Raw genomic sequence first — 21,780 nt, forward strand, 5'->3', positions numbered from 1 at the left:
AAAAAAAAAAAAAAAAAAAAAAAAAAACACCGTAACTTGAGAACTTTGGGAGAATAAAGTATCTGTATTGATGGAGGGCAGGAAGGGTAGTTCGTATTATCCTGCGTCTGTCAGCCATACTCTCTGCTGCCCACTGGATTCCTCTCTGTCCCTGCTCTCAAAATCTGTTCTCTTCTGGCTTCTCTTATTGTCAGTGTAAGTAGTCAGTCACCACATATTTCCCAATGCCTGGTGAAGACATACTTCACTTCTCAGTCTGTTACCTGCTCATTCTTCAGTTTCCAGCAAGTGCAAACAGATGCCCCTTGGAACGCACAGCATTTGAAAGTGGGACCTGCCCATAGCACCATCATCATTTGAGGCTCCAGGTTTAGGATTTTAGATTTATAGCTGCATCAATTCCTTCACAGAGACTTGCTGAATTGTCTTTTTGACCTCTCTGGCCCACGTTATATTAGCAGCCTCTTCACTAATCTCTGACTCTAGATTTCTCCATGGTAGACTGCCTACACACAGCTGTTAAGTGTTCTTTGGATGCTGTTGTTTTACTGTGAAGCTCAAAACCTGGCAGCTGTCTCCTCTTGGTGATGTTAAATGTGAACTTTTCAGCCTAGTATTCTTTCGACACCTCTGTCTTTTTTTGTGACTCTCCGAGGCAGCTCCTGTGGTTCGGTCAACTAGATCTGCTTTTACCCTGACCTATGGCTTGCCATTGGCGAAATCTGTGCTGCCACTTGTGCTTTTTAAAATGGAATGGCCCCATCCACTCCATTTCTTCTTTATCAGTCCCCTTGGCTCCTAGCCGTCTCTAACTGGGAGGTTTCTGGAAGCCTGTACTGGCTAATACAGGACTTTTTACCTCCTTAGTGCTCATATACTCGCACTAAAATCTTATTCATTTGAATTTGCATCTCCTCAGCTGTCATTTGCTCACTTTGCCTTGCATTGTCTTGTGTTTGCAGATGGAAATAAAACTGATTTTTGAAAATCAGGTTTCTTTTTTCTTTGCTTATGGACATGAAACTTGTGCAGAGGGCATAAGTGCTGCCTTGAGTGTAGGCAGGTTTCCAGGAGAGGCGTGTTAGAGGCTTGAGGACTGATAAGAATCTGGATTCTAGAGAGGCATCCTCTCTCTGCCCATAATTCCCTGTTTCACCTCATTGGGTGATCTCATCCTCTCTCTTCGCCTCAACCTCTGTGACATGTTGATGCCTCTCAAATATATGCATTTAGTCCATTCCCCTCTCCTGAGCTTCATACCCATATATCACAGCTTGAGTCTTGGATCTTCCACAGGCAACTTAAACTAATTACATTTCAATATGAAATTGGTCCTTCTTTCTTCACCTTCCTTTTTATCTCCAAATTATGTCTCCTTGTGTCTTTTTCATTTTGGTTAATGGGCATCTTCCAAATTAGAAGTCTTTGGGCCGGGCGCGGTGGCTCAAGCCTGTAATCCCAGCACTTTGGGAGGCCAAGACGGGTGGATCATGAGTTCAGGAGATCGAGACCATCCTGGCTAACACGGTGAAACCCCGTCTCTACTAAAATACAAAAAAAATTAGCCGGGCGAGGTGGCGGGCGCCTGTACTCCCAGCTACTCGGGAGGCTGAGGTAGGAGAATGGCGTGAACCTGGGAGGCGGGGCTTGCAGTGAGCTGAGATCTGGCCACTGCACTCCAGCCTGGGCAACAGAGCCAGACTCCGTCTCAAAAAAAAAAAAAAAAAAAGAAGTCTTTGGTCAGTGTCTCTCTCTCTTTTTTTTTTTCCCCCTTGAGATGCAGTCTTGCTGTATTGCCCAGGCTGGAGTACAATGGTGCGATCTCGGCTCACTGCAACCTCCGCCTCCTGGGTTCCAGCGATTCTTCTGCCTCAGCCCCCCAGGTAGGTGGGACTACAGGCACCTGCCACCACGCCCGGCTAATTTTTGTAGTTTTAGTAGAGACAGGGTTTTAGCATGTTGGCTAGGCTGGTCACAAACTCTTGACCTCGTAATCTGCCCACCTTGGCCTCCCAAAGTGCTGGGATTACAGGCCTGAGACACTGCACCTGGCCTTATTCCTTTGTCATTCCCCAAATGTCATCAGTAATTAAGTGTGTCTTCCAGATTTCTCCTGGCTCTTCTTGCTCTCCATCCCCTTTGCTTCGGCCATTGTTGAGGCCTCATCTCTCTTCTGAATTTCTTGTCTTTCTCTTTTACTGATAGTCCACAACAAGCCATAAGGGTTGTTTTTCAAAAGAACATCAACACTTCCATTGTTTGCAGGTTGTGTATTGCACAAAATTGCCACATTCACACTTTAGAAATTGTAGGTTTGCGGCTGGGTGTGGTCGCTCACGCCTGTAATCCCAGCACTTTGGGAGGCCGAGGCAGGCAGATCACCTGAGGCCGGGAGTTTGAGACCAGCCTAACCAACATGGAGAAACCCCATCTCTACTAAAAATATAAAATTAGCTGAGCATGATAACACATGCCTGTAATCCCAGCTACTCGGGAGGCTGAGGCAGGAGAATCCCTTGAACCCAGGAGGCAGAGGTTGCTGTGAGCCAAGATTGCGCCATTGCACTCCAGCCTGGGCAAGAGTGAAACTCCGTCTCAGAAAAAAAAAAAAAGAAAGAAGTTGCAGATTTGCGTATTTATTATGACTGTCTTCTGGCAGATGGGAGTAAAATATATTGTTCTAACATTAGTATGTTATGACAAGGAAGGAAAACCTATGACACATAAAGACACCTAAGCACTAGAGAACATCTTTTTTATGTCCTTAGTTCTCTGGCAGGCAAACCCCTTCTCATCCTTTAAAACCACACATTAATATCCCTTCCTCGTGAAGCCTTTTAAAATATTCTCTACAAGAGTCAGTCAGTCCTTTTACTCGGCTAATGCCATATTTGGTTACTCTCTTCTTGTAGTGTTTATCACATTATACTGTAAATATTGGTATATGATTCTATGTGTCCTACTGCACTCCGGGATCCTCAAGGACAGGGACAATGTCCCTATTTTATTCATCCTTTGACTTTCAATATGTAGCCTAATGTCCAGCACATATCAATACATGTGTAATAGGCCAGGTGAGATGGCTCATGCTTATACTCCCAGCACTTTGGGAGGCCAAAGTGGGTGGATCACCTGAGGTCAGAAGTTTGAGACCAGCCTGGCCAACATGGTGAAACCCCATCTCCACTAAAAATACAAAAATTAGCCAGGTGTGGTGGCAGGTGCCTGTAATCCCAGCTACTCAGGAGGTCGAGGCAGGAGAATTGCTTGAACCTGGGAGGCGGAGGTTGCAGTGAGCCGAGATTGTGCCGCTGCATGCCAGCCCGGGGACAGAGCGAGACTCTGTCTCTAAATAAATAAATAAATAAATAAATGTGTAATAAATATTTGATTGCTTAGCATGATTCAGGCAGGGAGGTAAATACTTACATTATCTCAGTTAATCTTCACAACAGCCTCCTGAGTACAGTCATTATCATGGTTTATAGGTGAGAAAATTGAGACTAGGGTGGTGAAGTCACTTGCCTCAAGATAAACAGCTGGTAAATCACATGCATGGTGGCACTGGGTGTGGTCCTGGAGGACTCGTGCTGGTGGATCTGTTTTTCTAGTGATTTTCTTGTTTTGTCCCTCAGACTGATGATGCGGGTGTGCTGGTTGGTGAGACAGGACAGCCGGCACCAGCGAATCAGACTTCCACATTTGGAAGCAGTTGTGATTGGGCGTGGCCCAGAGACCAAAATCACTGATAAGAAATGTTCTCGACAGCAAGGTAACTGGTCATAGAAATGTGGAGATTACTATGTTTGGTTATGTGGGATAGTGATAACCAAAGATGCATATTTTCTGGGTGCTCTTGATGGAAAATCTGTTGTCTGCCAAAAATACTGCTCAGGAACTGAGCTCTTTTAGCCAACACCAGGGCCCTATTTATTCCTGATTCTGCCCTCCCAGTGTGGTAATGTTCAAGGCAGGGTGGGTGAAGGTTGGGAGCAGGCAAGTTCATCCTGCTACCATGGGATGGTGGAATTGAGTCCTGCCCTTCTTTCCCTAGGGACATTGCTCAATGGGCAGCAAGATGTAAACTCTGGAGTCTACAGGTGAAACCATGTCTCTCTGAGAAGTAATGGGGTAGTGCCATCCTTTACATATTGCCTCACGCAGAGAGTAACATCTTTATGAGACAATGGCATCTAGCACTTGTCTTAGGGTTTAATAACATGAAAGTCCTTGCCCTCAGAAAAAAATCCTTACCATGTATCTTGTTTTTTCCTGTAAACATGCACACTGCTGCCTGGAGTGTGACTCCCCACAGCAAGGTTTCCCAAGGGTTCTGAACTTAGAGATTTGGCATCTGCAGCACTGATTATGATCTTTTCTATATGAGTTAATCTCTATGGAGGGATACAAAGCCATGCCTGAGCTGGGTAGGCCCAAGATGCAGAAGCAGCGGCTGCTTCTCTCTCTGTTCCCTTCCTCACAACAGCAACTGAAGGGGCATGTATGTGGCACCCTGTCCTCTCTGGGGAGCAGCTGTGGTGGTTCTTCTTTCCTCCCTCTTTCAACTCCAGATACCTTGTGCATTTATCAGAACAGGAATGCTTAATGTTACCACTTCTCACACATGCTCAGATTGTTCTGTCTCTGCAATCATCTTTCTAGAACATTCTTTCTACTCCTTCCACCCAAAGCCACCTGAGTTTCTGTCTTCCAGGAATGTGTCTTTTACTGTTTTCTCTTTTAAAGTCATCTGATAGTTTTTGTTTTTCCAAAATAATATTGGAAGCCAGATTTAATCCTTGGTCAAGAGTTTGTGTGAGAAATGGGTCTTTTTTTTTTCTCCTGAGACAGGGTCTCACTCTGTTGCCCAGGCTGGAGTGTAATGGTGCGATCTTGATTCACTGCAACCTCCGCCTTCTGGGGCTCACGTGATTCTCCCAACTCAGTCTCCCAAGTAGCTGGGACTACAGGCACGTGCCGCCACACCTGGCTAATTTTTGTATTTTTTTTGTAGAAACGGGGTTTTGCCACGCTGCCCAGGCTGGGAGAAATGGGTCTTCTTTTCTGGTGGCAGAGTCTGTGATCATGAGCAGGCCAGGGGTTCTGGAATAGGGAAACTTGTGGGGATTAATTGAAGCTGCCTCACAGGGATCTTGGCAATAGCTAAGGGAGTATGTATGCTGTTGGACATTTTATGGAAGGATTTAAACCTTTAGAAATTGATGGGATTTGGAGCCCCAGCCACCTGCATAACAGGTGATTGCTAATAGGCCTTTAAGGAAACATCTGTTCAGCTGCCTCCTGTAGTGAAGCTTCATTGTTTTCTTTCGGGAAAATAGGAGCAAGTGCCTGGTTCTTTGTTGCATTTGTGTTTAACTTTTTCCAATCTCTTTCAGTACAGTTGAAAGCAGAGTGTAACAAGGGATATGTCAAGGTAAAGCAGGTAGGTGTATTTATAACTTGGAATTTTATACTTGATGATTTTCTTATGCTGTTGACTTTAGAGTGTCTGTGCCAGCCAGTGAAGGCTTCTCTGTCATGTATGGAAGTGATGGAGTAATATAGGTGAACATTAGGCAAGGTGCTTGGCATATAGTAAGTGGTTAATGTAGCAGTGGCTATCTTACTGTAGGTGCTGTTGCTATTATTATAATTATTTTCTGATTGTTTATCCCATAGGTAGGAGTCAATCCCACCAGCATTGACTCAGTCGTAATTGGGAAGGACCAAGAGGTGAAGCTGCAGCCTGGCCAGGTTCTCCACATGGTGAATGAACTTTATCCATATATTGTAGAGTTTGAGGAAGAGGCAAAGAACCCTGGCCTGGAAACACACAGGAAGAGAAAGAGATCAGGTGACAGTGATTCTACAGAAAGGGATGCTGCTCACGAAGCTGAGCCTGGGACAGGGCTGGAACCTGGGAGCAACCATAACCAATGCTCCGTGCCTCCAAAGAAGGGAAAGGATGCACCTATCAAAAAGGTGAGGGTAGTGTGATTGGTAGATGATGTGGAGAAGAAATGAAATATAATGACTGCTTAATTGTTTTGTACACTGTAAAGTTCAGAAATGTGTGAGGGGTTGTTAACCATGATGAAAGAGTCACTTGTTTGTGGCATGAAAATCATTTAGATGAATGTTCCTTTATGTGCTTTTTCTTAAATTCCTGAGGTAAGCCACTTGAAGGTAGAGCAATAATGGCAGTGTGCACTTAACACTGAACAACTAAAATGGATCAGTTGTTTATGCATCTATAGAAGGTTTTCATAGATCATGTAATTCATATGCTGATGTCAAAGTGGAGAATTGGTCAGGCTGTAGTTGGAGTGAGAGAGGGCAAAGAAGGTATGACTCATACTCTGGCATTTCTCACCTTCATCTAGACAGCCAGCTGTGAATATAGGAAGGCTGGCTGGGTGCAGTGGTTCACGCCTGTAATCTCAGCACTTTGGGAAGCTGAGGCAGGCAGATCACTTGAGGGTCAGGAGTTTGAGATCTGCCTGGACAGCATTGTGAAACTCCATCTTTATTAAAAATACAAAAATTAGCTGGGCGTGGTGGTGCACGCACGCCTGTAATCCCAGCTACTCAGGAGGCTGAGGCAGAAGGATTGCTTGAAGCTGGGAGGCAGAGGTTGCAGTGAGCTGAGATGGTGCCACTGCACTCCAGCCTGAGCGACAGCGAGACTCCGTCTCAAAAAACAACAACAATAAAATATGGCTGGGTGTGCTGGCTCATGCCTTTAATCCCAGCACTTTGGGAGGCCGAGATGAGCAGATCACCTGAGGTCAGGAGTTCGAGATCAGCCTGACCAACATGGTGAAACCCCCTCTCTACTAAAAATACAAAATTAGCTGGGCATGGTGGTGCACGCCTATAATCCCAACAACTCCAGAGGCTGAGGCAGGGGAATCGCTTGAACCCGGGAAGCAGAGGTTGCAGTGAGCCGAGATCACGCCATTACTCCAGCCTGGGCAACAAGAGCGAAACTCTGTCTCAAAAAAAAAAAAAAGAAAAAAAAGAATATAGGGTCGGGTGTGGTGGCTCATGCCTGTAATCCCAGCACTTGGGGAGGTGGAGGCGGGTGGATCACCTGAGGTGAGGAGTTCAAGACCAGCCTGGCCAACCTGGTGAAACTCCATCTCTACTAAAAAATACAAAAATTAGCTGGGCGTGGTGGTGGGCACCTGTAATCCCAGCTACTTGGGAGGCTGAGGCAGGAGAATCACTTCGGAGGCTGCAGTGAGCTGAGATCGCACCACTGCACTCCAGCTTAGGTGAGACAGAGCGAGACTGTCTCAGAAAAAAAGAATATAGGAAGGCAATGGAGTGAAGTAAAGTCAAGTGAATCTTGTTTAATTCTCAAAAACTAAGTTTATTTCCAAGTTTAGTTGTGCTGTCACACAGTATTAACTATTGCCAAATTTAATTATTGGCATTTATAATTTACATTGCTTGTTTTTTTTTTTTTTAGGAATCATTGGGCCACTGGAGTCAAGGCTTAAAGATTTCTATGCAGGACCCCAAAATGCAGGTCAGAATACAATTTTGGAATTTCAGTACCTTTCATGTTGTAAATGACTACTCCACAGAGGTCTTAATTACAAATGAAATCAAAGGATGTCAGTCTTTCCGAATGAGATTCATTTTATTGGGCTTTTCTGTGAGAACAAGAGGTTTTTCCCATTGGCAATAAAGTAGCAACTGGAATTGTTTGGAGAGAAAGCTAAGTTCTTCAAATGAATATCCCCTCTACCTTGTCCCTTTTAAACTTCTGGGTACTTTAAGGGAAGTTGCATTAACCTTAGTATGGTTCCTTTCAGGGGAGCATCAGAGATAATATACTGTGACAGTAGTACTGTGCTGCCCTGGCATTAACAGTCAGACACCCCTGTAATCCCAGCACTTTGGGAGGCCGAGGTGGGAGGATCACCTGAGGTCAGGAGTTTGAGATCAGCCTGACCAACATGGAGAAACTCCGTCTCTACTAACAATATAAAAAATTAGCTGGGCGTGGTGGCGCATGCCTGTAATCCCAGCTACTCGAGAGGCTGAGGCAGGAGAATCGCTTGAATCTGGAGGTGGAGAATGTGGTGAGCTGAGATCACGCCATTGCACTCCAGCCTGGGCAACAAGAGCGAAACTCCATCTCAAAAAAAAAAAAAAACAAAAAAAACCAGGCATTATCCTTGAGGAGCCTTTGAGTTACACTTCAATTACATTCCTGGTTGACAAGGGGCAGGTCTAATAGGGCTCACTGGAACCCATGTGTATGTGTCACACAGTCTGCCATGTTGGAGTGGAGAAGGATGCTTTTGAATTTATGCCTACAGAGATTTTACATCAGATCCTTGGGAACTATTTTGTACTATGCATCTTCTGCGTATTCTGTGTAGTGTGGTGGTTGAAAACAGACTCTGGAGTCAGCTAGATCTGAGTTCAAATCCTAGATTTCCCTCTTAGGAACTATGACTTGTGCAAGACACTCAACCTATCTGAATCTCAGTGCTCTCATCTCAAAACTGGGCTACGAAAACTATTTGCACAAGACTGTGAGAATTAAGTGACTTAGAGAATATAACAACCAGGCACACAGAAGATTCTTAGTAGATGTCTGCTTCCTTCTCTTGTGTCCCTCTGCTAGGTTTACAAAGATGAGCAGGTGGTGGTAATAAAGGATAAATACCCGAAGGCCCGTTACCATTGGCTGGTCTTACCGTGGACCACCGTTTCCAGTCTGAAGGCTGTGACCAGGGAGCACCTTGAACTCCTCAAGCATATGCACACTGTGGGGGAAAAGGTGATTGTAGATTTTGCTGGGTCCAGCAAACTCCGCTTCCGATTGGGCTACCACGCCATTCCGAGTATGAGGTAAGCCATGTGGGTAGTGCTGCTGGCTCCTGGTTCTGTCCAGGTGGGCAGATAGATTAAGCCTGGGCTTGCTGAAGGCGCTGATTGCACTGAGGCCCAGGGAAGTGGGATGGAGTTTTTCCAAAGCAGGTGGGCTGAAGCCTCCATCTCTCTGCCTGACTTGCATGCAAGCTTTGAGTTCCCACTTCTGCCTATAATTCAGTTACATTTGGTTCTTTGTTCCTCTCAAAATATAAACCTTCAAGAGCCTAATATATGAACTAGATGAAGCAGTTTCGTTATCCTCAGATGAAGAATTGTGGTCAGTGGCTTTTATCAGATTCTTCAAAAGCATCTGTAACCCCAGAATGATTAAGGACCATTACTCTGAAGGAAACAAACATCATAGACTTCTGTAATGACAGCTTAGTAGATGCAGGATTTGAAAATAAAATGAGAGAAAAGTGTAGAATCTGTTTTCCTATGGCTTATGCCAAGAAGGATTCAGAAAGGAATGATTGATTTCTTTCAAAGGATACAAGCAAGGTGGATCTCCATGATTCCTTTGATTTAAGCAATAAGATGATGAGTCTAGATTTTAGAGTTTTTATTTTGTTTTTTTTAAAAACTGTGATAGAATATACATAACAAAATTTACATTTTAGTCATCTTTAAGTGTACAATTCATTGGCATTACTATATTCATATTGCTATGCAGCTATTATTACCATCCGTCTCCAGAACTGTTTTCTCTTCCCAAACTGAAACTCTGTACCTTAAATAATAACTCTCCATTTCCTCCTCCCACTTGTGGCAACCACCATTGTACTTTCCTTCCCTGTGAATTTGACTACTCTAGGTACCTCATATTGGTACCTACATACAGGGACATACTTGTCCTTTTGTGACTGGCTTATTTTAGTTAGCATAATGTCTTCAAGGCTCATCCATGTTGTAGCATGTGACAGGATTTTCTCTGATTATTTATTTATTTTTTTTAACTACCAACACTCACATTTTATTTAGGTGAATAATTACGACTTAGGTTACTGGCCACTTTAACCAAATGAAATCTTTGTGCCAGATTTTTCCCTAGTCAGTACTGATTCTTTTAAATTGAGGCATAACTTACATACAATAAAGTGCATAATAAGATGCATAGTTTGATCAGTTTTCATAAGTGCGTACAATCTTGCCACTATCATTCTGATTAAGATACAGAAGATGTCTATCTTTTCATCCCAGAAAGCTCCCTTGTACCCCTTTCTAGTCAATCCTCCCTCAAGCATTGCTTTTATTTCCTTCAGCATAGATAGTTTTTGTCTCTTCTTTTTTTTTTTGAGACGGAGTCTCGCTCTGTCGCCCAGGCTGGAGTGCAGTGGCCAGATCTCAGCTCACTGCAAGCTCCGCCTCCCGGGTTCCCGCCATTCTCCTGCCTCAGCCTCCGGAGTAGCTGGGACCACAGGCGCCGCCACCTCGCCCGGCTAATTTTTTGTGTTTTTAGTAGAGACGGGGTTTCGCCGTGTTAGCCAGGATGGTCTCGATCTCCTGACCTTGTGATCCGCCCGTCTCGGCCTCCCAAAGTGCTGGGATTACAGGCTTGAGCCACCGTGCCCGGCCAGTTTTTGTCTCTTCTAGAGCTACCACATATAAATGGAATCATACCTTGCATACTCTTTTTTGGTCTGGCTTTTTTGGGTCAGCATAATTTTGAGATTCATGTGTGTTATTATGTGTATCATGGACATATGTACTTTATTTTATTTTTTCCCCTTGAGTGAATATTTAGGGATCCCAGCCTGGGCAACACGGCAAAACCTGTCTCTACAAAAAATACAAAAAATTAGCCAGGGGTGGTGGTACACACCTGCTACTTGGGAGGTTGAGGTGGAAGGATCACTTGAGCCCAGGAGGTTGAGGCTGCAGTGAGCTATGGTTGCGCCACTGTACTCCAGCCTGGGCAACGGAGTGAGACTCTGTCTCAAAAAAGAAGAAGAAGAAAAAAAAAGAATAAATATTTGGAAATGGAATTGTTAGGTCATAGGGTGGATGTATGCTGTACCTCACTTTAAAAATATATTTGTATTGTTAAAGCCTGATTTGAAAATTTAGGAGGGAAAGTCACCCACAATCCTGTTTCCCTAATGCAGAGTCCCTGACTAACAGAGCCCTTGGCCACTGAGCCCTTTTCACATAGTGATCATGATGCCCTTACCTTTTTCATACAGTGAATGTTGTCATGCTATGGAGAATGGTTACAGCAAGAGCTGTGGTAGGTATATATGGGAGGCAAATTGAGCCAATAAGCAAAGTTGCTATTTATATACCCTTTTATATTACTCTGTATGATGTAATTTTGAATAAATGAACATGTTAGAAAGGAAAAGGTGATAAGTAAATTTATTTTTCCTAGTGTAAAAGTAATGTTTTCAATTAAGAAAATATAAAAAATTAAGTATGAAAAAGAACAAAGACCTTCCATAATACTAACTGTCGATAACTAAACTATAGACCTTATTTTAGATAACTAAACTATAGACCTTATTTGAATTTCACCAATTTTTCCTGTATTGTTCTTTTTCTACTCCAGAATCTAATCTCACATTTCATTTATTTGTTCTCTTCTTAGTCTCCCTCAATCTGTGACAATCCTACTTTCCTGGCTTTCATGACCTTGACACTTTTGATGAGTACTGGTTAATTGTCTTTAGGATGTCTTTTAATATGGATTTGTCTAATTTTTTTTTTTCATGATTAGGTTGACGTTATCCATTTTTTAAATCAGTGAAGTGATATTTCTGATTGTGTCCTTCTCAATATATCATATGGGAGTGGCATGATGTTGAGATCATTTATTACTGGTCATGTTAACCTTGATCATTTTGTTAAGGTGGTGTCTGCCAGGTTTCCACCTTCAAAATTGACTGTTTTGTTTTTTTTTTAAAATACATGAATATTTTGGGTTAGATATTTTGAGACTATGCTACTATGTCTCCTCAAACTTGCACCCAATGATTTTAGCATCTACTGGTTCATCTTGCCTGTAATAGTTATTGTATTGGTATTTATTCTACAGTGACTTTATACTTCCTTCACCTAACTTATTGGTTGCAATTATTCTGTGTGAACGAGCTGTTCCGTCTTTCTCGTTAGTTCTTTATTCAATCATTTAATAGTATGGACTCATGGATGTTTATTCTATAGGTTATAATTCAATACTATAATTATTTTGTTGCTCAAATTGTTCAGCTTTGGTTATTGAAAGCCCGTTTAGGTCAGCTCTTGTGTGACTTTGATATGCCTTCACCATCTTTTGGGCAATTTATTTTCTGGCCCCACAAGATGTTCCAGGCTTATCTGGAATGAACCACTTCTCCAAAGAGCCCTAGGTCTTGGGCCCTAGGTTTCTGTGAGAGAAGTGGTTGATTCCAGGGTGTCCTTGCGTCTAGGTCCTCTCAGCCAATAGAGCCAGAAATACCTGTATGAATCCTAACCCATACACACACACACAGCCCTATAATTCTGTGTTGTTTTTTTGCCTTTATTTGTATGTGGAAAACCATGAGTTCATACTGATATCTCTGACACCATTCCAACTCTGTAAGTTTCATTCTTGTTTCCCTTTTTCCTTTTTTGTAACTGCTTTCTCCAACAGTGAGAAACCTGGCTCTCATTAGTTTCAATAAACTCATTTACTTGTTCAGTCCTAGTGTACCCATAAAATAGTCGCAGGATTCTTAACCCATACCCCTGTGAGAAAGATATTTACTAACTAGAGTATAGTACTTGCCTATAGTTCTTTTTGTTTTTAGCCTTACCGTATCTAGTCAAAACACTGTTCTCCAAAGCTAGGTTAGCTACTGTATTTTCTTCCTCAGCCCCTTTAGTGTGGTTTCCTCAGTCATTTGTAATACAGCTATGCTTATTTATTAGTGCTTGTATTTCATTTTGGATTCTGCACACATGTTGATTGATTTTGATTATTTATTGGGAGAATGTGAAATATTACTGATTTTAAGAGTGAAAACTGTTACACAAAAAGGCATTCTACTTGGTTTAACAAGTCTAAAAGAGAATTCCTGATTTTCTTCCCCAAACCTGCTTTTTCACCTAACCTTCTTTATCTCAGTGAGTAACACCGTCCCAAAGCAACAGGCAGCCCATTAATAAGTTGTTTGTTCTATTCCAAAGTGCATTCAAAGTAGGATTGCTTGTTGCCATCTCAGCTGCTACAGCTCAGCTCTAGGGTAGGCTGTGATTTTCTGGGCTAGACTGCTGTAGCAGCCTCCTTAACTGGTTTCTCCCTATCTGTCCTTTCTTCACACAATAGTCAGAGTGATCTTTTAAACATGTAAATCAGGTTGCCCCATGGGCTTGGTTTGTGAGAAAGGGCCTGGTCCAGTCTGTCAGGACTACTGAGGCTTGTTTCTTGCCATCCTTTCCACCTTGGGTTTACGCACTTCTCACCTCCATCTGCCTGGGTGTGGGGAAGACCTGCCAGAGCCACAGAAGACAAGGTCGTTCCCATGGCCAACTAAATGGACAAGATGGTGCAGAAGAATACAGCTGATGCATTGGATTTGCCAAAGGAGCTTAAAAATATTCCCATGACCTTGGAATTATTACAGCCCAGAGAAGAATCAGAATATCAGTTAATGCTAATGGCAAGCAGCATAAAGATGAAGAAGTTATATCTTCAACAGTCTGTCATGAAATCTGGGAAAAAGTTACTATCAACCAAGAAAGACCCTGAAGAAAAGAAAAAAGAACCTGTAGTAACATTGCAGAATAGCCCTGAAGCGAGAGAAGAAACTAGCTCCGGTGGCAATGCAAGCAGCAGAAAGGGTGAGACAAATGCTCTAGATACTCGTGTTTCATCCTTTATTCAGGAATGAAGCACTTCTGACTCTGCTTGGTTAAAGTGTTGGGAGGTGCTTGCTGCAGCTCTCCGAACAGGAGATGGCTACACTGCTATTGGAACTGGTGAGGAAGAATTAGGATCTCAAATTGAGGAGACTGCATATCAAGAAATTAAGGAATATAGATACAAAATGCAAAGGTGGAGTATGAAGTAGGATATCAAATCTTAAAGAGCAAAGAATCCAAATTTAAGGGAAAATGTACCCTGTGAGAATATTCCTAATGTCTTATTTGCTAGAATGATGGCACAGGAAATGGCCAGTGATGGGCTCAGAGAGATATGGAAAAACTTGACCAAAGAAGCCATCAGAGAGCATTAGGTGGCCAAGGCAAGTGGAACCCAGAGTGGCTTGTTCACGTATACAGATATAGTGCTGATGGACTGATAACATTTGTTGTCTGTAATGAATGTGGACGTCAGTGGAAGTTCTGTTGAGCTGGAATAACTACCAAAATATCTGGACTATTTAGAAATTAGATTTTGTATGTTCATTGCAGCACTATTCACAGTAGCAAAGACTTGGAATCAACCATGATTGATGCCCATCAGCGGTAGACTGGATGAAGAAAATGTGGTACATATACACCATGGAATACTACACAGCCATAGAAAAGAACGAGAACATGTCCTTTGCAGCAACATGGATGGAGCTGGAGGCCGTTATCCTAAGTGAACAAACACAGGAGCAGAAAACCAAATACCACATGTTCTCTCATTTATAAATGGGAGCTAAATACAGAGCACACATGGAGACAAAGCAGGGAACGACCGACACTAGGGCCTATTTGACAGTGGAGGGAGGGAGGTTGGGGAAGATTGAAAAACTACCTATTGGGTACTATGCTTATTACCTGGGTGGTGAAATAATCTATATAGCAAACTCCTGTGACATACAATTTACCTATATAACAAATCTGCACTTGTACCCCTGAACCTAAAAGTTTTAAAAAGTTACCTATATTAAATATATTCATGATAGAAAAAAAAGGGAACCAGTTTGGTAGTTAGTAAAACATAAGTTATATCCAAAAAAATATGCTTTTAGCAGTGTGATGGGACAGAAGCCCAATCATAGTAAATGGATCAAAAAGTGAGTATCAACAATAGAGCTTTAGGGTTTGCGTATCACCAGTGTAAGAAAGTGGATCATGAAAGTAGAGTCAGCAGAAACAGTGGTAATCTGGCTTGTAGTTAAGGGAGAATTGTAGCTTTTTCCTGTCCTGCTCTCCTATCCCCCACCATGGATATTAAAGGTAGGAGGATACATACCATAAATGTTTATGGGACAGGTGATACCTCATTTAAAAATCTGCTAGCTATTATTGATCAGAAATTGCACTTGAGCTTTATTTCTTTCATTTCGTCATCTGTAAAGTAGGTATCTTCACTTCCATTTCGCAGATACGGTTGTTGGGGCTTAGAAAATGATAACCCCAAATAAAGGCCTCAGAAGCAAAGCTTCTCCTCGACCTTCTCCTGCCCCCTGTGTCTTGCCCCTCATTCTCCCCCTAAGCAAGCCATAGAAACTATAATTCCTCTTTCTCAAGGCAGGTTATAGATACTAGAACCTTTCTTCCTCAAAGCCAACCAAAAAACCCAAAACATAACTCTAACCTTCTTTTCTGTGTAGACCTGGCTATAAAGAAATTCTCTGATCTACTTTGTTTGATAGTAGGTCATAAGACTGCCATTCGCATACCTGGGAAGAAGGAATGCTGCACAAAGAGGTTAAGAAGAATCTGGACAGACAGGCCTTGCTGGGTTTCCCCACTCAGTCTGTTCTCATTAAGTTGTATACCCTTTTGAAGGCATAATGGTTCTACAGAGGCTTTTCATTTTCAACAAACCCAAGTGTAAAAATGGATAGTTTTCCCTGTATCTTTGCATCTTCATTTGGAAGACTCCTGTGTCACATAAAACTTGGATTAAATAAATTTGTTATGCTTTTCAAAAAACAAAAAAAAAGATGGATTTTGTAATTAGATTTAAAACTAGGCCAAGCAACTAGTTTTCCTATAAATTCTATTTTTAAAGCAGCACACTTGGGTTAGTCCTTGTTTTTGACCCAACGCCCCTTCTTTAAATACCTTCTTATATTGGAGACCATATGATAATTGTATGGTATCTGTTTCAGTTTTTTTTTTTTTTTTTTTTCATTTTTTCTCTTTCCTTTTTCTTTTTTGAGACAGAGTCTCGCTCTGTTGCCCAGACTGGAGTTCAGTGGCACAGTCTCAGCTCCCTGAAACCTCTGCCTCCCGGGTTCAAGCTAGTCTCATGCCTCAGCTCTCTGAGTAGCTGGGATTACAGGAATGCGCCACCATGCCCAGCTAATTTTTGTATTTTTAGTAGAGATGGGGTTTTGTCATATTGGCCAGGCTGGTCTTGAACTCCTGGCCTCAAATGATCCACCTGCCTTGGCCCCCCCTCAAGTGCTAGGATTACAGGCGTGAGCCACTGCACCCAGCTTTCTTTCCCCGTTTTTATGAATGGATTTTTTTTTCTCATTTTTTGTTTTTGCTTTTGTTTTAAGAGATGGAAGTCTCACTCTGTCTCCCGGTCTGGAGTACAGTGTCAAGATGATAGCTCAAACTGCGGCCTTGAACTCCTAGGCTCCAGGTATCCTTTTGCCTCAGCCTCCCGAGTAGCTGGGGCTATGGGTGCGCCACCATGCCTGGCTAATTAAAACAATTTTTTAGAGATGAGGGTCTCACTGTGTTGCCCAGGCCAATGTTGAACTCCTGACCTCAAGTGATCCACCTGTCTCAGCCTCCTGAGTAGCTGGGATTATAGGTACAAGCCACATGCTTGGGTCATTTTTATAAATTGATATGAAACTTTTATCAATTAAAATTCTGGTAATTTATTTTTATCTCTTTCTTAAGTGAAAATGTACCTTGACTTTTTTTTTTTAACAGTTTGAAACATGCAGTAGAAATTCTCTGTTAATACATAAATGGAAATTACATTTTTTTTTCCATATTGGCATGTATCTACAAATATTAAAGGAAGAGAAAAGGTAATATGATTTTAGATTTAACAAATATGGTGTATATTCAAATAATACTTGACCAGCTTATCTAAATTGTACATAATATTTGAACTAGCATATGAATTTGATTTTAATTATGTTCACAGGACTGGGATAATTAGATATTATTTTGCATCTGTAACTGTAATCATTTCTTGTAATTTCTTGTGCAGGTGTATTGTACTTAATAGATTTTACTTTTGGAAATATGACTGTTGAAATTAGCTTAGCTTTGTTTATTTACTGTTTGACTTTGTATTTTTATTTTGGAGAAGAACACTGTTTTAGTTTAGGAGACTTTTCCAGAGTGAAAGCTTCTGATGATTTTTTTCCCTCATGGGAAGAAATACTGGAAATAAAATGTTAGTATAATGCAGTTATTGTAAACAGCCTATGACTTGATTTTGATTTGGAAACCTATACTGACCAGGTAGTAAGCTTAAGGATTGTATAAATCATTAAAGCTGTGATCTTTTCATATGGAGGTTGATAGATAATTTTTTTGTCTTGAGCCTTATTTGGTGACTTTCTGTTCATGTAATTCATCATGTGTGAATAAGGTTGTTGAACAAACTGAACACATGGGCTATAACAAGTAGTTATTTTTTATTTTTTATTATTATACTCTTAAGTTCTAGGGTACATGTGCACAACATGCAGGTTTAATACATAGGTATACATGTGCCATGTTGGTTTGCTGCACCCATCAACTCATCATTTACATTAGGTATTTCTCCTAATGCAATCCCTCCCCGAGCCCCCCACCCCACCGACAGGCCCCGGTATGTGATGTTCCCCACCGTGTGTCCAAGTGATCTCATTGTTCAGTTCCCCCATATGAGTGAGAACATGCGGTGTTCTGATGATTATAGCAAGTAGTTTTATAATACAGATCTTTCCATTACATTTTATTGTTTAAACAAAACAAAATTTGTTTTTCTGTTAGGAATAAGAAAAAAATGGTTTTTATATAGGTTCTTAGGGTACACTTGCAATACACTTACCGGCCACTGCTGCAAAGTCTACGTTTTGTTGTGCTGAATCTGCATTCTATCAGATACCTATGGAAAGACCTCAGTATATGCTTTGCAGTCTGCTTTGCTCCCCTTTTCCAGTTTCCTGTTGCAAATCATTTTGATGTAATACAGAAAACAACATTTGAATATCTACATGAAGAATTGACCTACCAGTATCAGCCCACCTCTACTTTGTCAGTTCATAGTGAAATCTTTTATCATTCCAAAAATAAAGTGCATTTTCTTTTTTCTTTTTTTTTTGAGACGGAGTGTAACTTTGTCACCCAGGTTGGAGTGCAGCGGCACGATCTCAGCTCACTGCAACCTCCGCCTCCTAGGTTCAAGTGATTCTCCTGCCTCAGCCTCCTGAGTAGCTGAGATTACAGGTGCCTGCCACCACGCCCAGTTAGTTTTTTGTATTTTTAGTAGTTAGTTTCACCATGTTGGTCAGGCGGGTCTTGAACTCCTGACCGCAAGTGATCTACCTGCCTTGGCCTCCCAAAGTGCTGGGATTACAGGCATGAGCCATCGCACCTGGTCGCATTTTCAAAAGAATGAATTTAAGAATAATAAAATTAAAATAGGCCCACTTTTAAATTGTGGTCCATTTTAAAATTTGTCATTCAAATTTTTTGTTGTTAAAAATATATATATAAATCAGATAATAGCACTCTTTGGCTGAAAATCCTTCAAGAGCTTCCCAGTAGATTCAGAATAGAATGCAAACCCCTTGCTGGCCTTTAAAAGCCTTTATGACCTGGCTTCTGCCTCGTGTCTGCTGCTTGGCTGCAACAATTCAGGCCATACATTTGGGCCATATTACCTTTTTTCTGTTTCTTGGTTGCACTGAGCTTTTCCTCATCTCAGAGTCCCTGCTCTTGGCCTCCTCACTTTCTGAGACACTCTTCCCACAGACCTTGCTTGCCTGGCTGCTGTCTCAGTTCAAATCACTTCCTGGGAGATGCTTTCCCTGAACACTGTTAACTAAAGAGGCAGCTTCTACTCCCGGGCACTCTATCCCATTTTCCTTATTTTTTCTTGGCAATGTTAATTCTTTAAGTTTTTGTTGTTGTTTGCTTATTATTTGTCTTTCCTCATTAGCATACAATTTCTATAAGGACAGAGGCTTTTCCCATTTTGTTTCTTGCTAAAGTCTCAGTGCCTGTACCTAGTTATTGGCCATAGTACCTATTATTGAGCGTTAAATATTCTAAAGTAAATGAATGAATCAATTGAATTAAATGGACATACTATCAATTCAATAGTATGAATATTCAAAGAGTATGAATACAATGTACTCATACTCTTTGTCCTTTTGATTAAGCCATAGTTGTTAAAGAGTTTAATGCTCAGTTTTTTTTCTTTCAACTAGCCATGTACATCTTCATGTGATCAGCCAGGATTTTGATTCTCCTTGCCTTAAAAACAAAAAACATTGGAATTCTTTCAATACAGAATACTTCCTAGAATCACAAGGTAAACAGTGTTGCTTGTTTTTCACATTTGTTTCGTTTTCTGAGCTGTTCTTATATTTAATTTGGTTGTTTCCCTGAATAACAACCTGACCTCAAAAACCTATGTACAACTTTGTGTTCCCTACAAAGCGAGCCCTGTGCCGGGCGCGGTGGCTCAAGCCTGTAATCCCGGCACTTTGGGAGGCCGAGACGGGCGGATCACGAGGTCAGGAGATCGAGACCATCCTGGCTAACACGATGAAAGACCATCCTGGCTAACACGAGACCATCCTGGCTAACACGTCTCTACTAAAAAATACAAAAAACTAGCCGGGCGAGGTGGCGGGCGCCTATAGTCCCAGCTACTCGGAAGGCTGAGGCAGGAGAATGGCGTAAACTCGGGAGGCGGAGCTTGCAGTGAGCTGAGATCCGGCCACTGCACTCCAGCCTGGGCGACAGAGCGAGACTCCGTCTCAAAAAAAAAAAAAAAAAGCGAGCCCTGTGAAAAGAAACTGGATTATTTGGATTGTAGTATTATTGCCACTTTGCTGTGAGTTGTCTTCTTGGGGGACCTAGAAAGCTATTATGTCAGGGTCAGTGTTATATTGTGACAACAGGGGACTTAAAGGCTGCCGTGAGGATTAGTGGAGTTCATGGATAAGAAAACTGTGGACAATTCTTTGTCTCTTCTGCCATCAGTTGGGTATGAACTTCAGGGCTGCCTCCTGTCAGGAGTGGTGAAATAGCAGGGGGAAGGCTGTGTATATGTAGAAGAAAGCATTTCCTGGTGTGTAATGCTTTCTTACACACCAGGAAATGCTTTCCTGATGTGTAAGAGCTTAAGCATTGCTGGGGTGTTCACAATGGCAGCTGGCATTTACCAAGGGCCAACTAGAGGTAAAGCACTGTGATGAGCTCTTGACAAAGTAATATGGATTGCCTAGAGTGTGTCTTGAAGGAGTGTATTATTTCAAAGGTCGATTGCTCCTATTTATAATCTGATTAAGCTCATTTTGCCTGAGGGAAGTCTAAACTAAACTTACCGAGCTTTAGAATACCTGGCCTGGCATACTGATTGGAGTCATGTTTTTTATTTTATTTTATTTTTGGTATCTCATATTGGTTTTCCAGAGTAGCTGGGATTTGACTTTTCTTCCTTGCCTGCAGCTGTGATCGAGATGGTACAAGAGGCTGGTAGAGTGACTGTCCGAGATGGGATGCCTGAGCTCTTGAAGCTGCCCCTTCGTTGTCATGAGTGCCAGCAGCTGCTGCCTTCCATTCCTCAGCTGAAAGAACATCTCAGGAAGCACTGGACACAGTGATTCTGCAGGGCCTGAGCTGCTGCTGCGGTGTGGCCCACTGGAGCAAACTGCTGGCATCTGTTCTGGGTTGCTTGTGAACTTCTACTCATTTCCTAAATGAAAACATGCAGCTTTTTCACAGAGTTTATTCTGTTATTGAGTGGCCACAATGTAGAGTCGCTTGAAGTAGTTCAGGATTAGGAATTGGGGTTTGTCATAGATATATTCTCTGGTGAGGGTGGCTGGGATATACCTGACTCACCATCTTCAGGACCCATGTCAGGTCTGACCATTGGGAGCAAAGCTATGTTCACACTGACCTAAGGGAGAATATGAAAGCAGTGGGCTGGTTATAAATTTATGTTTCTTAGATTTATCCTCCACCTCTGTAGGCATGGACACCCTTTAATCAGAGCACCTAGAGTGGCCTCTTGTTTATCCTAAAGATACTGATGGGTCTTGTTTTCTGTTAGTCTGTTATGTAATATTATTCTTTTCCCTTCCTTCGTGGGGAGGCTTACTTTGTCCAGTCCTTCCATTCCCTTCTATCTTAGATTACCTAAATGTTCCCTTCTCAGGAATTCTGTCTCATCAGTTCTTCACTGTGAGCAAAGAGGCTAGATGAGGGTGTGGGGGGTTGGAGTTTTCTTCTAATATCAAGGGTTCCTGGCTGTGAGGAAACAGCCACATGTTCGTCATGATTCAGCTGTGAAGTCGTTTTGGACCTGTTGTCTGAAAATAAAGTTAATTTGTTTGAGGCATCTCTCTTAAGTAGGTGGAAACTATTGAAGTTCAGCTGACAATCACAGCATAGGCTCTAATGCATGAAAAGGTGGTTGGTGAATGAAAAAGTTGCACAGAGCCACTACTTTATTTTTCCTTGAGAACAAATTTGGATAAAACAGTTGTATTCAGTTGTTTTTTGGGATAATATTAAACTAAAGGTGAAGGGAAAGCTAAAAAGTTGTTTTTGATCAAATTGTGGATATCTTTGGGGGTGGGACTTTTCACTCAAGTTGTGAGAAAAAAGTAAACACCCTTAACCAAAGCGTCTTCTGGAGAGAAAAAGCCACAGTCCATAGAGACATTTGACCTCAAAGTCTTTCGCAAACAAGATGCCACAGTGGTTACTTAGCATGGGTATAGTAAGAATTATATAATTAATGATCATAGCCGCTTACATTTGTCTGACTCCTGTGTGTCCTGCATT

General features: G+C 41.9%; 1 protein-coding gene and 1 pseudogene across 10 annotated transcripts in view; both read left to right on the plus strand.

The window, feature by feature from the left end:
* Positions 1-21,480, plus strand: part of APTX (aprataxin) — a 29,917-nt gene extending 8,437 nt beyond the window's left edge. For 3 of the 10 annotated variants that reach the window (XM_025360641.1, XM_025360639.1, XM_025360642.1), the window contains 7 exons: positions 3,636-3,772; positions 5,397-5,443; positions 5,680-5,982; positions 7,475-7,534; positions 8,645-8,871; positions 19,188-19,291; positions 20,437-21,476. In XM_025360641.1, the coding sequence (XP_025216426.1) occupies positions 3,640-3,772; positions 5,397-5,443; positions 5,680-5,982; positions 7,475-7,534; positions 8,645-8,871; positions 19,188-19,291; positions 20,437-20,591 (1,029 nt within the window). In that variant the 5' untranslated portion in view covers positions 3,636-3,639 and the 3' untranslated portion in view covers positions 20,592-21,476. Of the gene's footprint in view, positions 1-3,442; positions 3,773-5,396; positions 5,444-5,679; positions 5,983-7,474; positions 7,535-8,644; positions 8,872-19,187; positions 19,292-20,400 lie in introns of those variants that run through there. The other 7 variants (XM_025360644.1, XM_025360643.1, XM_025360645.1 and 4 more) reach the window with 5 other exon arrangements.
* Positions 11,053-14,206, plus strand: LOC112608521 (annotated as a pseudogene).
* Positions 21,481-21,780: the final 300 nt, after the last annotated feature.

This window comes from Theropithecus gelada, chromosome 15, assembly GCF_003255815.1.
Source record: "Theropithecus gelada isolate Dixy chromosome 15, Tgel_1.0, whole genome shotgun sequence".
Taxonomy (NCBI): Eukaryota; Metazoa; Chordata; class Mammalia; order Primates; family Cercopithecidae; genus Theropithecus; species Theropithecus gelada.